This window comes from Lycorma delicatula, chromosome 3 (assembly GCF_047948215.1).
Source record: "Lycorma delicatula isolate Av1 chromosome 3, ASM4794821v1, whole genome shotgun sequence".
Lineage (NCBI taxonomy): Eukaryota > Metazoa > Arthropoda > Insecta > Hemiptera > Fulgoridae > Lycorma > Lycorma delicatula.
The window spans coordinates 226,407,599-226,424,534 of NC_134457.1; the positions used below are offsets into that span (position 1 = coordinate 226,407,599).

At 29.8% G+C, this 16,936-nt stretch overlaps 2 protein-coding genes across 11 annotated transcripts in view; one reads left to right on the forward strand and one right to left on the reverse strand.

The window, feature by feature from the left end:
- LOC142322487 (uncharacterized) overlaps nt 1–16,936 on the reverse strand; it is a 127,663-nt gene that overhangs the window by 32,604 nt on the left and 78,123 nt on the right. The window contains exon 6 of one of the 10 annotated variants that reach the window (XM_075361616.1): nt 12,605–12,762. The exons of the other annotated variants lie outside the window; for them this stretch is intronic. The gene's annotated coding sequence lies outside the window, so the exon portion shown is untranslated. The remainder of the gene's footprint in view (nt 1–12,604; nt 12,763–16,936) is intronic. 10 annotated transcript variants of the gene reach the window in all.
- Nucleotides 1–16,936, forward strand: part of LOC142320783 (uncharacterized) — a 39,140-nt gene that overhangs the window by 15,248 nt on the left and 6,956 nt on the right. Inside the window, exons 2-3 of the mRNA XM_075358765.1 lie at nt 7,785–10,961; nt 15,295–15,524. Of these exons, the coding sequence (XP_075214880.1) occupies nt 7,878–10,961; nt 15,295–15,524 (3,314 nt within the window). The 5' untranslated portion in view covers nt 7,785–7,877. The remainder of the gene's footprint in view (nt 1–7,784; nt 10,962–15,294; nt 15,525–16,936) is intronic.

The window sequence follows — 16,936 nt, forward strand, 5'->3', positions numbered from 1 at the left end:
CCAATTTTTCTCCTTTCAGATTGTATCCCAGTCAGTTATTCTTGTAGAATCTTATTATCTCTTCATTTTTCAGTACATACATTTAATCTCCAGTTTCCTCCTTACAGATATTTTAACTAATTCTAGCAATTTTTTCCCGTTCCCCTAGTTTCCATGATTCATATGCACATGGAGGTACATACACAAGACACTTCATCAACCACCTTACCACATAATAACAATTTCTTTCTATTAATGTTTCCTTCCTTGTTGCTATTCTTGTTTTTATTTCATTTTCACTTTTGCAATCTTTTGTTGACATCATATTAAAGTATCAGTACTGTTGTACTTCTTCAACTGTTTTCTTTTTTTTTAGTATAGATATTCATGGGCTTATTTTCTCCTAATCTCATTATTTTTGTTCGCTTAATATTCATTTCACTCATTTTGCAATAATGTATCCAATTTTTAATGTCATTTGTTTCATTTCAAAAAAGAAATTGTATAATCTCTGTAAACATTTTACAGTTTATTTTCCATTCTCCTAGATTTATTTTTTCATTTTCTAGAGCATTTCTGATCATATTTTCAACTACATATTAAATAAAGGCAGCATCCTACGTTAAACTCAATTTGAGTATGCCATATTTTAGTAACCATTTTCCAATTCAGGTGCAATTCTGTAATTAATCTTGTATATTTGGATTGTATATGTGTTCTTTGTCTTTTAATTATTTACATTGGTTATTCTATTTGACACAGTATTTTATTGCTTTATCTCTTTCTATTTACCTATTACTAATAGTTTTGATTATCCTAATTGCATCTGTAATACTTATTATATTCCTTGTAAATCTATTTTGTTTTATATATATAAAATTGTTTTTTTTCTTCTTCACTCAGTCTTTCTGTTGAAGAGAAGATTAAAACTTAACACCACGCTTCTGGGAAATGAAATCATGATTGTTTTAAGAAAATCTGACTACATCCCACTGTTGTAGATCCCATTACATAATTTTGTTATCTCCTGAAATCCTACTTTAATACTTAATCAGTTCTGTTGATGCTGATAAAACTTCCAATTTTAGTTTTTTTCTCCTACTTCAGGTTTTCATTTTATTCCAGCCTTTATAAGAACATTTGGCTTCCCTTTGAGCTGTGTTGTTCCTTTATACACTTTCCACCTTTTAAATATCTATCCCTGTTCCTAAAACACTATCGTTTTTACTGGCAATTTCTTTAGTGCATGTACCATTCCTATACTTATCTCATGTTACTGTTTTTACATTTTATCACATCAGTTCATACTAATCTGTTTTTTCTGAATTTTCTATATATGAGTGGTCTAAAAAAGCCATTTCTTCTTTGCTTGTAGTGTTATTCTATTTAACACATTATTCAGTTATCTTGAAAGTGTCTTCTTCATATTCCTTATAAGACGAAGAAAAAGGTAAGAAGCCAGTTGTGTAATTTTCATTGCATTTGAAAAACAGACTGCATTGCCTCCATTGTTAGCACATGGTGAGACTGAGTGTACAGTGGTAAACATTGGAGTCAATGTTTGAAGCAAATTTGAGACCATTGTTGGACACATTGTATGGCAGTGCCTTGATCATGACGGATTATAAATCCCACAGCTATATAAAATCATGTTTTGTATACAGAGGGGTTGTTATAAAAGTATACTAATGTATATTCTCTTTTAAAAATGGACTCCATCCTTCTGTTTAAGCCTAGACATCTGTAAATGAATAATGAAATAAATTGAAAATCTCTTTCATTATAAACATGAGTTAGAACAATGTTATTAGTTTTACAACTGTCCAACTATGTTAAGGAGGATTCCTTTTAATGAGTAAAGAGGAGATTAATTAATTCTCTTTAAAAATAAAAAAATGTAATTATTACATTTTCCCTTATTCATATCTCCCTCCCTTTCTTTTCCCTGTTTAGCCTCCGGTAATTACCGCTCAGATAATACTTCAGAGGATGAGTGAGGATGATATGTACGAGTGTAAATGAAGTGTAGTCTTGTACAATCTCAGTTCAACCATTCCTGAAATGTGTGCTTAATTGAAATCCAACCACCAAAGAACACTGGTATCCACGATCTAGTATTCAAATCCGTGTAAAAATATCTGACTTTACTAGGACTTGAACCCTTATTCATATCTGAATCATTTTAAATGCACAATCTGCATCAACGCAAAACATAATGTAGTCATTCAGTTCAAAAATGTGTACATCATTCACAAACATTCAATAACTTATATTCTTGATAACTGATGACAAATCATTTGCAACTAATAAAAACAATAAGAGTAATAATTTACTGTGACATATTGTTTTCAATCAGGTAACTATGACAGAATTTGATTCACAAAGAGTTTATTCATCTTCAGTTAATGATATGGTAGCTGTACTAGCTGGAATCCTTTTCTAAACAGATTTATTTTGTAAAAATTATGAAGTGGCAGTGTACATATCTCATGAGCAAAGTCGAGATCCTAAATTTTCTTGAATGAATCCCACCACTCTTTTTATCTTCAGTTGCCTACCTCAGCAAATCATCAATTACCATCAAAAATATTTCAAATGATAATACTCTGTGCAGTCTGACACTTTTATTTACTCTTAACCTCTTGCTCAACTTTCCTGGGGGAATGACTTGACATTAATACATCTCTTTGGCAAGATTTATTATTTTTTTTGGCAAATTACATCTTTCATAGTTTTCCAGATCTTCATATTCATTAAGCCTGTGTTGCATCTTTACATCAGCCAACTCTGACTTTCTCACCTTCTTCATCCAATTTTTTAAATACTAACACTTATTTCTTAAGTACCTTTTCTGTTAACATATGTATTTTTTTCATCAGTCAAAAATCAATATTATCTTTTCTTAAATTCATTATTATATTAACCACCATGGGTTTCTGTGGCATAGTGATAGTGTGTCTTTTCTTCGGAGTTTCCAGATAAAAGTCTTGGTCAGGCATGCCAGTTTTCACATGCTACAAAATTAATTACATCCATCATAGATTATCTTATATTATTAGGCCTAGACCTGGTGCTTGTTTTTAGTGATCAAATAAAAAATGGTTGTTATATCACACTGATATAACAATATCAGTGTTTATTTATTGAAAATGAAATTCAGTTACAATAACCATAGTCTACAGAACATAATCTTTTAAAGTAACAGAAAAATGCTTAACTAGTATTGTGACTTTTTATTTTTTAAATCACTTCTGTTGTAAAATGACTCATTCCAGTTAACAGAATAAATTTATCCACGGGCTTTTGTATTTAATTACGTTATAAATTTCATACAGATCGCATTCGTTGTTACCCTTCATCGGTTAGTTCATTCATTTGTTTTATTCCGCACTCTTCCGGATATTTTTGAAAATATCTAGTATAAAGTACCTAATGGTTTCCTTACGTGTTGGGAGTAGATATGATGTTTGTGCCATATGGAATTGATTGTAAACAAAGTAGTTACGTTTTTGTGTGTAATTTTTTTTATTCTTAAGTAAAAGTAATAATTATTAGTGCATATTTTAGTGCCAAGTTATATCGTTTTCTCTCCATATATGTATATTCACGATCCCAAAACATAGATTAATTTGTGAAACGTTACCTGAATCCCATTCTTGTGAAGATTCGGACTGTGAACCAAGGTTTTTTTTGAACCATTTGATCTCTGAATAGCCATCATTCTTTTCTCGAAGGGAAAATTTGACAGTTGATGATGGGGTATATGGATTTACGATTTCTTGTTTATGGCATAAAATTATATATTATTTGTGATTCCTCAACCGTATATGTACTTCAGTTTGAAATTTTCACTGGTAAAAAAAAAACAAAAATTCCATAAGTTTTCTTTTCCAAAAACTTTTTTCTGATTATCTTGACAAAGGACATACAATATTCACGGACCAGTTTTACAGTTACCAGCTGCTTTTGGGTTTTTTATGGCAGTGACAGACTAATGCTGGATGTCCTATTGGAAAGAGTTGCCAAAAATAAATTTAGTAAAAAAAATAAAAAAGCTAAAAAGAAACGAGTCTACACGAGAAGAAATCATCTCTTGTGTGTCAAATTGAAGACACTAGAGATGTATTTAACTTATCTTAAGTTCATAGAATGACAAAGTGTAGTAGTACATATGCGCTCTTGGGACACATGTTAGTTTTTGATTTCAAAAACAAAAAACCGTATATGTTTTTTTGTCAAAATTCAAACTCAATTTTTTTAAAACACTCAAAAAGCCCCAGGATACTGGGACCTTTCATTTTCTGTTTAGTCTTTGTAACAACCGTAAGGTATTACTTCAGAGGATGATATGTTTGAATGTTAACCAACCACTAGATCAGCCCGGTGGGCTTAGATACAGGCACTGTGCATATCACAAATGTCAAGGATGCAGTGTTAATCATACATAACCATGATTTTGCATGATCACAGAACAGATTTCGTAATAGCCTTTTATATTTTAGCCTGCTTGTTAGCATTTACTTATCCTTATAGCAGAGCTTTTAACTGAAATATATATTTTTGCAACTTAATAATGTTACTTTTCAGTACATCTTCCCTTTGTTACATATTTTACCTCCTGTAATTGTAACTAAATATGTATTTTCTGATGCTAATTTACATTGGTGTTAATCATTTGTAATAACTACTTAGGACAGTATCATTTCTACGACTATTTGGCCTTGTTCCTTGCATATTCGTATCTCATTTATTATGACAAAATATCATTGAAAAGTATGAATAAAGTAATTTTGTAATAAATAAGTATCAGTCATTCAACAGAGTTAATTTCAGCTCCAATTTTCCATTGCAATATCAAGTATGTAGTAAATTCACTGTCCGGAGTAAAATGTTATGATACAGAATAATTTTTTGTATCATTGCAAAATAAGTTTTTGTTTGTAACACAAGTCTTTGGTGTTCAATCCAAAAGAAGTGAGTGGCTTAAAATTATATACAATTTTTGTATTAACATAGGTTTTTACATCTCTAATATAGGTTTTATATTTTACATCTCAATAAATAAAATGAATTTAAAAAATTTGCTTTTAAATGAATTATCAAATGATAAATTTTTTCAAATGTTACTTTATTGGGTAGATGTTCATACTACTTACATTAGGATATGGTGTTATAGGTGATAATGCAGTTAATCTAAAATGTTAAATTTTTTTAGGCTAATATCTGAAACCAAACAATTTTTTTTGCAAGATTTCATTTATTTTATATTTAAGATTCCCTTCAACTCCTGTATTTGTTCCATTGTTTTTATGCATTTGAATATTCTTATTTAATTACTGTACATGATGTATTGTTTAACAGTTAATATTTGTTTGGTACATAAATTATACTTATCCAAAAAATTTAACTTCCGATTTCTGTGGTAATTTTTAAGTTATTTTTAGTATGTATTTATTATAGCTTTATTTACAATTGTCTCTGTGGTCTCCTGATCCAGTCCCTCTTATTATTATTAACCATGAAAAATTTTGTTTGCAAAACTTATTTATTTATTATTTTTTTGTCTTCAGTCATTTGACTGGTTTGATACAGCTCTCCAAGATACCCTATCTAGTGCTAGTTGTTTCATTTTGGTATACTCCTACATCCTACATCCCTAACAATTTGTTTTACATATTCCAAACGTGGCCTGCCTATACAATTTTTTCCTTCTACCTGTCCTTCCAATATTAAAGCGACTATTCCCAGATGCCTTAATATGTGGCCTATAAGTCTGTCTCTTCTTTTAACTATATTTTTCCAAATGCTTATTTCTTCATCTATTTGATGCAACACCTCTTCATTTGTTACTTTATCCACCCATCTGATTTTTAACATTCTTCTATAGCACCGCATTTCAAAAGCTTCTAATCTTTTCGTCTCAGGTTCTCCGATTGTCCAAGTTTTGCTTCCATATAAAGCAACGTTCCAAACATATACTTTCAAAAATGTTTTCTTGATGTTTAAATTAATTTTTGATCTAAAAAAATTATATTTCTGACTGAAGGCGGGTTTTGCCTTTGCTATTCGGCATTTAGTATCTCCTGCTTCGTCCATTTTCAGTAATTCTACTTCCCAAATAACAAAATTCTTCTACCTCCATAGTCTTTTCTCTACCTATTTCTAGATTTAGTGGTTCACCTTCGTTATTTCTGCTACATCTCATTACTTTCATTTTGTTCTTGTTTATTTTCATGTAGTTCTTGCGTAGGATTTCATCCATGCTGTTCATTGTTCCTTCTAAATCCATTTTACTCTCAGTTAAAATTACTATATCATCAGAAAATTATAGCATTTTTATCTTTTCACCTTGTACTGTTACTCCAGATCTAAATTGTTCCTTAACATCATTAATTGCTAGTTCTCTGTAAAGATTAAAAAGTAACAGGTATAGAGAACAACCTTGTCATACTCCCTTTCTTATTACGGCTTCTTTCTAATGTTTTTCAATTATTACTGTTGCTTTTTTCCTGTAAATGTTAGCAATTGTTCTTCTATCTCGGTATTTGATCATGTGCATTTACGCCGTTATTAAGTACTCTGAAATTTAATTATATATATATATATATATATATATATATATATAATTACTTTTTTAAATAATTATTAAAAATAAAATAGTAGTATGTATTTTGTAAATTGGCGCAAATTTAAAAAAGCGTCTAAGGAATTAATTAAGTATTTGGACATAACTGTTTCTTGATTTTAGCACATTTTGATGTTGGTTCTGTTTTTTTTTAAAATAATTATTTTGTAGTTTTCTGTGTCTGATTAAAATGCTATTGATGAATCAAAGAAACTGCTGTAGACATTAATAATTGTGGTGGCCTGTTGCATAACGTACAAGTGCAGGGGGTTCAAAAGTTATGTTAAACTGTGGTTTAGTTAAGCTCTATGGGAATTGTGAAGAAATTCAAATGGCCTGCCTTACAAAGGGACCGACTGAAAAGGGATGAGTTAACAAAAGCTGTGTTAATAAATTCAATGACGAACCAATAGGTAAAAAAATGAAACGTTTGAAGCTACTAAATCATACAGAGCTGTAGAAAGACGTATGCAACCTTTAATTTTAAGTTTGGCTGCAACTATGCACAAATTCCAAGGTACAACATGAAATGGAGCTGTTGTAGATTTAGGGAAAAATGTATTTGCAAAAGGACAAGTTTATATTGCTCTAAGTCAGAAGCTTGAATGGTTTAACTTTAAGTGATTTAGATCCACGCAAAGTCCACACAATAAAAAAGCACTTGCTGAGACGGAAGGATTGGAAACCTTGTACAGAATTGAATAATGTCCTACACTTCACTCATGCCATCGATATGTTTATTACTAATGATGTATCCACACTGTTATGAGTATTCTGAAGAAATTTAGTTGTCCAACCTTGCGAGAGACCGCAAAAGAATATACATTTTGATGCACGTATATAGAAATATAAGAGGTAATAGTTATTATTTTTACTTGGTCAGGGTTGTAATTTGCTCCTCAAATATTAGTCTTCAATCAAACTTCTATAATCAACATAGTGATTGATTTGATATTTACAATTAATTTATATTCTGTTGATTTAATATCGACAAATGTTTTGCGATGTGAAGATTTATTTTGTACTTTTACCTAACATTATTTATTTAATTGTATCAATGGGGTTTTTCCTATACATTTAGAAAAAATTGATTTAAATAATGTTTCATAATGAACAGTTTTTAGCTTTAAATCATATGCAATGTAAATTAACATTAAAAATACTCAATTTAATTTTTCAGATTCAATAATCTCTAGTAAAATCAAATCAGAAGAAAAGAAGTTTCAAAAGAATATTAAAGTTGATTCCAAGTCCTTCAAAACATAACATAAAGATGTGTTATAATAATATTGTTGAAGTAATTGTTGATGATGATGTCGATAAGGTTGTTGAAATATTGGAAAGGAATATGAATGAAATCAAAAGAATAATGACAAATTTTAAATTATATTATTTATTTTATAAGACAAAAAGTAAAGAAATGTTGATAATATTATTGGAGTATATTGATGTTAAAAATATATTTGATATTTTCAATAATTTACCATCAATTATTACTGCTGCTATTAGGCTTGGTATGGATATCAAAATGATACAACGATTGATTGACAGAGGTGGAAATATTAATCATACAGATGTAAGACATGTTTCACCATTATTACAATCTATTAAGAGTAAAAGAAATGTAAATTTCATAAAAGAAATATTAGAAATGGGTGCAGATGTTAATGAAATATGTGACCATGCAAGAAATTCAATATTACATATAGCAGTAAGTAATTTTTGTAGCGGTGATAATATCGAAGTTATTAAATTGTTGATAGATTCAGGTGCACATATCAATGCTGAGAATTTACATCATGAATTACCTTTAATGAAATTACCATTGAATGCAGATGAAGATTTGTGGTTAGAGCTTATAAAGGGAAGACTATATATCTATCAATACACAGTACAGTATTCATTAAGCGATAACTTCTTAACTAAGGTAGTATCTAAAACAAGTAGAATTAAACAGTTTCTAGATATACTTTATGATAATCGATTTCCTATAGATACAATGAATAAAATATGTAATCGTCTTTTATATTTGGCACTGAATCATAATAGTTGTGTTGATTGTATTACAGAAATCATTAATAATGGTGTGAACGTTAATGAAATGAGTTACATTAACATTGATGTAAATCATAAAGCATTATTAATAGCTTTAAAGCGTAATAGAGATAAGGAAATTATATCAACACTTATTGATAACGGTGCAGATATTAATACTATTGATGAATATGAACATGAATTAACACCATTATTATTTGCGATAAATAACAATTATACGGTAGAAATAATCAATAAATTGATTAATTCTGGTGCAGATGTCAATAAATGTGATTTTTATGGAGTTACACCTTTAATGTATGCAATTAAGAATAACAGTAATGAAGTTATTGGTGGATTGATTAATGCAGGAGCCGATGTAAATGCAGTAGATAAATCTGGCAGAACAATTTTACTTCATGCTGTTATATTTCATAATGATCAAGATGTAATTAATTTACTTATTCAAAAAGGAGCTGATTTTAGTAATATAAATCATAGACACAGTAAGTTTTGGTTCGGTGTAGAAGTTGTGAAGAAAAGCAATGATAAATTTATTGCCGAAATTATTCCAAATGAAAACAATGTTAAGAAAAAAAGATGTGGTCAAACATTTTTAATGTTTGCAATAGAATTAAATATGAACAAAAATATTATTTTTAATATCATACATAATGGAGCCGACATTAATGCGACAGATAACAAAGGATATTCACCTCTAATTTATGCTATAAAGTATGAGTGTGATATTGATGTTATTATTAAACTCATAGAACATAGAGCTGATGTGAATGTAATTGATAACAACAGATTGACACCTTTAAAGCATGCTGTTCATTCCTGTATGTTTAAAGAAGTAATACAAATACTTATTGATAATGGTGTGAATATAAACATTCATAATGAAAATGATAATACACTTTTATTGTATTTATTGGAACATGTTAAATATAGTAAAGAACATGTGAGTTTTGTGATTCAGAAAGGTGCTGATGTAAATATTTGTGACAATAATGGTTTAACACCAATAATGTATGCCATATTATTTGATAAACATGTTATGTATGGTGAAAAAAGTATTAAAACAGAAATTATATCTACATTAATTGAAAATGGTGCCTATATAGATGCTATAGATAAAGATGGTCGTACAGCTTTAGGCCATGCATTTCAAAGGGACTATGATAATGAGAGTATTTTGGTTTTACTATTAGATAGTGGAGCGAGTGTTCGTAAATATCTGACAAATCTTTGTGAAGGTGAAACACCTTTAATTGATGCTTTTAATCGTTATTCAGATGTTAAAATTTTAATTGAAGTTTTATACAGTAAAGAAGATATCAATGAGAATGATGATGCATTTCATACATCATTTTTATCTCGATTATATTCTCGTCATGTTGAACTTGCCATTTTGCTTATCTTTGATCATTCAGATTTAGTAAAAAAAGATAATAAACTAATTTTCGAACTAATTTTCGATACTTTTTCAAGTCGTCAATCGATTTATGCTGATAAAATATTTTATTGTATTGTCTTGGATATAAACAATTTCGATTTCTATAGATCATTATTTATGGATATAGATGAAAAAATATCAGTTAAAATGATAACTGTTTTGGAAAAACGTTATTTTGCAAAATTGGTTGATTGTGAATCGAATACACTACTTCATTACACTATTGGTCCCGAACTTATAAACGCATTAATTATATATGGTAATGCTGATGTTACTGCAAGAAATAATAATGGAGAAACAACATGGCACCAAGCATTATTAGATACTGGTGGCTTTTCTCATGATGCAGCTAAAACATTTATAAAACATTTACTTTTAGTTCTTCCTGAAGAGTTGGATAGATACACTGAAGTAAAATTACAATATACTAATTTTATTAATTTTTGTAATGCTGAATTAATAAAGATGCAATCTATAAACATAGTAGATAATTTGTCATTTTTTAAATTTTGTTGTAAATTATCTGATTATGAGATGAACCTAATAAAAGAATCTGATAATTTTTGTGTTTATAGCGATCAGCGAATTACCCAACTATTTCCAATTTATTGTGATTCAATTATTATGAAAATAAAGAAATGTAAGATCGATTTAAGTAAAAGGCAATTAATAAATGCTTTAGAGAGATTAATTATATCAAACAGAATTATTAAATCGTATAACCCTAAACAATATGAGGCTGATTTGAATAATTGCAGTGTTGAACATTCTGATCAGTTATGTGAATGTGTTTTTCTTAATTATGACATTATGTATTTTATTACAAAATATTTATATGATAAACAAATTGTTAATTTATTGCTTGCTTCATTTTAGATTTGATTTGAAATAATTATTCTGTTATGTTATGATTACAATTTGGGTAACAACTGATATTGTAGATTTATTTTATTTTTTATTGTAGATTTTGTTTTCTGAGGAACAAGATACTACTATTTCAATGTAGCTAAATTTTAGTAAAACTCGTACAATTAATGGTTTGTTTTGCTTAACTTTCTGAAACATTGTTAAATTATTTGTTAAATAAGAGATATCTACTTTAGTGGCCGTAAAAGTAAATATCCTATTGTAATGTTGTATGTAAAATAGTTTGATAAAGCTATTTAAAGCAAATATCTTAAAATTGTTATTATTAATAAAATATATTTCTATATTCACTTGTAACTAAAATTATTTTTACAACTACAAGTTTGTTAGGACTCATTAATTAGTAAAAACTATTATTATTTTAAATAAAATATTGTGTTTATTAACCAACTTTATCTTGACCTATTTTTCGTATCGATAGCACTGTAGAACAAATATTTTGCTTCCTGAAATACTGCCACTGGCAGTATTTCGTAACTGCTAAATGGTAAAAATACTTAAATTCTATTCACCCTCAATTTTCAAGAAATACTTTTTTGTAGGATTTTTGTTGTAATTCATACCTGTAGTGCACAATGATGCTTCACAAAATGTAAATAAATAATAAAAAGCAATATTGGTAATAATAAATAATCTTCATTATTGGTTATTTTCATAATCTTCTAGAGTGATAGATAAGAATAACAACTTCATCAGCTGTGAACATATCTGCTGAATGTTTCAACATATCTTCTCAAAAGTATGTGAGTAATAGCAATGTTTTTTTGTTATATTTGTGGACAATTTAGGAGGACAATAACTTCATTAATTAAGAAAGCTTATAAACTTAATTTTGGTAGTCCAGTTGGAGACCATGACAAACCATGGGCTCCATATATGTGTTCAAATTCTGCAACTGACTTTGGAGCTTGGCTTGCTGGCAAAAGAAGCTCACTGCCTTTTACTGTGCCTCTGATTTGGAGGCAACCCCATGATCACATTTCAGACTGTTACTTTTGTCTCACACAGGTTGCTGATCGTACATCTAAAACAAAAACCATCACATACCCCAATATTTCATCGGCTTTGAGACCTGTATCGCACGATGAAAAGGCCAATACCTATTCCAAAAAGGACAATGGAAGATAATCTTAAAAGTGAAGGATCAGAGAATTTACAAACAGAAAAAGTTACTGAAAATACTGAGGACTATTTGCCACCCACCTAATGTCTCAGATGGACTGAAAGAAAGCAGAGCTCCTAGCTTCCAGACTACAGTAATGGCATCTACTGTCTGTTTTTAATGGCGTCAAAACATCTGTTTACCACAATTGTGAAAAACATTTACTACTGTTCGTTTCTTCAAAGGATAATATGGCCTTTTCCACAGACATTGATGGAATTATGAAATATCTGATATGTGAACATAAACCAGAACAATGTCGACTGTTTATAGATGCTTCCAAGGCAAGTTTGAAAGGAATTCTACTTTATACATGAAATTTGTTTCCAATTGTACCTGATTTCTATGCTATAAATATGATGGAGTTGTAAGAGATGATGAAAAACATTTACTTGATTTTGTGATTTATAGTACTTACTGATTGAACTTATTTGGTGACTTAAAAGTTATAGCACTGCTTGCCAGAATGCAGTTTGGTTATACAAAGCATAAGTGTTTCCTGTGTGAGTTTGATAGCAGAGCAAAAAACATTACATTACACTGTGAAAGAATGGTTTGTGTATGAACACTATGTACCTGGAACAAAAAAATTTTACATGAACCACTTGCACATCCACATCCACATAAAACACACTTGCCTCTGCTACATATCATAGGTTTGATGAAAAATTATATGAAGATCATGAATCAAAAGCAAAAGGGATTCCAGTACCTACGAGAGATTCCTAAAATTAGTGATATCAAAATCAAGGAAGGTAATCTCCATTGGGCCCCAGATAAGAAATCTAATGAAAGACATACATTTTGATGCGTTGCTTCAGGGAACAGAATGGGAAGCTTAGAAAACATTCAAATCTGTTGTTAATAACTTTCTTGGAAAACACAAAGCACGTAATTACAAGGAGATAATTTACAATATGATTTAAGCATATAGAAATATGACATGCAATAAGTCTTTAAAGATGCATTTTCTGCATAGCTGTGTAGATATTTTCCAAGAAGCCTTGCAAATGTTTGCGATGAATATAGCGAAAGATCTCACTTGAAAATCTAAAACATGGAACCCCATTACCAAAGAAAATGGATACCGGCAATGCTTGCAATGGTTGGCAGCTGAAAAGATATACTGTATACACAAACAAGAGAAAGACATATACAAAAAGATTCAGCCTGGCATGTACAAATTAAAAATTCCAGTTCAGTTTACAGATGTAAATTTTTCAATTCCTGTACCTTAAAATGTAATGCAAAAAGAGTATAATCCAATTCATTTTATTTTTACACAGATTAAATGCTTTTTAATTCATATATCAATAAAAAAAAAAAACATTTCTTTATTGCTTTAATATTGTAAACAACCAAAATTATTAGCCCTTAGCTTTAAAAATACTGCTAAATTTAGTAAAAAGGAAAATGATTATTTATCTCAATGCTTACATGAAAGATTATTTTGGAAAACAGATATTAATTAATATGAATTGTGTACCTTATAATTTGTATTTTCATTTATGATTTATCTTATATTTACATGAAAAGCATTTTGTGATGTATTACTTCCCAGCAAGAGCAAAGTTTTTTTAGATACTTTTGTGTATAATATTATTGCTTTTATTAGTTAGATTTTGGAATTTGACTGTAATTTCTTTCAATCTTTTTATAAATTTATGTATAACACAAATTGCCAAAAGTTTATTCTCGACATTTTTTGATTTAGATTTAAATCGGCAATTACATATACAAAATTTTTAGGTCAGTATTGCAAAAACATTTTCGACCCTTCTGACGACTAAATTTTCGTTTGTCATCGTTAATACTTTGCCCAGGGTACGGTCTCATAAAATATATGTGTGGATCATATTTAATATTGTACTGCATATATAAAACACGTGCACGAAGAGATGACTTAATTTTCACGTATAATTTGAGAACATTGTTTATGAATAGAAAATCGTTGTAAAAGCCCAATATGCGACTTTCGTTACTTGTTCATATATTGTGGCAACATTGATTTATCTTTGCTACGCCTCTGGGATCACCCTTAGGTATTGCTTCAGAGGATGAGATGAATAACAAGTAGCGTGTGAAAATGCCTAACCTGACCAGGATTCGAACCGAGGACCTCCGGATTAAGAGGCTAAGCCTCTTAATTTTATTTAACTGTAAATATACCGTAATTTTTCGTTTTTAATTACCACAGGATACATGATACGTTGCGATATATTATCGCACCGTAATGCATGGTGGTAATTTGATTTTTTTTTTACTATTATTAATCGACTTTGTCAACTGCAGAGGGCTGGATGGACATTCACAGTTTTAAGGATTTTTGTACCCAAGACGAAGTTTATGCTTCTCAAGGGTGCAGACAAATTATCATAAAGTCGTATTAAGTATAAAGGCTGTGTAATCAGCCGAGTTCGAGTTCATAAGTACCTAGGTGTTTTGTTTGATGAGAAGATGCTGTTTAGCAACTACATTAGGCAAGTAGCAGCGAACGCCGCTACTCTAATGACTCTATGATGTACAAGCTTAGGATTGCTCGAAGTAATTACGGACTGTCGGGCCGTCATTTGTTCATGGTGTATCGAGGTGGCTTCGAAAGTATGATCTCTTAACGCGGCGTCCGTTTGGGCACATAGATTGGAAAAAAATCGAGCACTTATTCAAAATCTAAGGAACCCAGCGCAGAACCCGGGTTTTAGTCATTTTGGCGTGGTATCATTGTTTTTATTAGTTAGTTTTTGGAACTTGACTGTAATTTTAGTATACCTTTTTTATAAAATTATGTACAAAGGGGGAGCAAAAGTAGGTATACAGTAGGTATGAAGATTTAATTATGAAAAAACAATAGCTTTATGAAGTCACAAAAAGGTTGACATAGAAACTGTAATTAAGTTTAATACAATTAAGTGCAATCTCTTAAGTACTCAAATTGCCGGCCTTCAGCATTTACAGATTCCTGTAATCTAGTTACTACACTCGAGCAAACTTTGACAGACATCTTTATTGTTATCAATTTCTGGGCATGCTTCTCTTACGAATTGACACATGTCATTAACAGTATGTGGTTTTCTTGCAAATAATTTATCTTTAAAATCACCCCAAAAGAAAAAGTCATTTGGGGAAAGGTCTAGTGATGATGGAGCCATTCAAGTAGCCCTCATCGACCTATCCACCTATAGGGTAATTAGTTGTCAAGAAACCCATGCACTTTTAAAGCATATTGGGGAAGAATTCCATCTTGCAGGAAATAGAACTCTACATTATCCTGCTGTAGCTTGTGGAATACCAGTACCCCTCAGCATCCAACAAGAGCAACTACCATTTCATTTTCTTAGGTAGTAACACTGAATGGTTGGTCACTCTGGCATTGGCCACTGTTAGGTGCTGCTGCAGAGTATGAGATGAATGACAAGTAGCGTGTGAAAATGCCATGCCTGACCAGGATTTGAATCCAGGACCTCCGGATGAAAGGCCAAGATATTACCACGGAGGCCGGCATTAACGACTCTTCTGATAGTAATTAAGTATTGACATTGTTGTTAAACTGTTGTCCAGGATACTGTCTCATCAAATATATGAGTGGACCTTCTTTAATATTGTACCACATGTTTATAGATGTGTGCGAATAGTTGACTAAATTATTTTGAGTAATGTGAGAACATTTTGTTTGAGTAGAAAATCAATGTAAGAGCCCAATATACAGCATTTGTTAGTTGCACGAGTATTTAGGTAACATTTAGTTATCTTGGCCATTGAATTGTAAATGTACTGTATTTTTTTTTAAATCTCTATCTCATACATGATGATACATGTATATTATCAAGGAAAACTATAGATGAAAATAGTTAGATTATGAAGGGGATCTAACAGAGACCAGGCTGATCCAAAAGCCAGAAGCTAACAATTTTAATTCAGTGTTTTGAAATTACTTTTTTATGAAATATATGTTAATTAAAATAAGTAATAGTGATGTTATATAAACTTAAACATAATTTCACATATTTATATATCTTTTTAAATGTATTTAATTGGATGTTCTGAACTGGTACCGCATTGTTGGAAACAGACATACAATAACTATTATGTTAGTAAGAAAAATTAAAAAAAAAAGAAAAAAAGGAAATAACTCTTTGTGAGTGCAATAATTTAGTAATGTTAGTATATAGTATTTTAGGATTACCTTTAGCATAAATTGGTTGTTTCTAGTTATTTTTAACATTGATTAATAAAATAAAACTACTGAAATTTTAATACTGTTTAAATTATTATTATTGTAACATAATGTGCGTAAGTAACGTTAACGCTTTAAATGGTGGCAGTGTAAACAGCTTCACATCCATTAACTATAATTGTGTTATCAGGTTAACCTGTCAATATTACATTATTCTAACCGTAAATATTCAGTCTAAAGAATTAAGCATATTTTTGTGTGATTGTATGATACATAATAATAGAATAATAAAAACTGACGACAAAGTTTTTATATTTTCTTGTCATTGGTTATTAATTCAGTTATAGTGTAAAATAAATTATTTAAAAATAATGGAACCATTATAAAAATTTGCTAAAAAGTAAGAAATAATTTCATCCAAATTCTTGATTAATTCCTTTTTTGAATCTGCAGCTGCTTCTGCAAAATTAGTTTCTAGATGTAACATAAATTTGTTCTGTTATACTCTACACGTATACTTCCTAAAAACCAATACCAATATTACTTCAGTGGAATTCATATTTATGTGCTTTCATT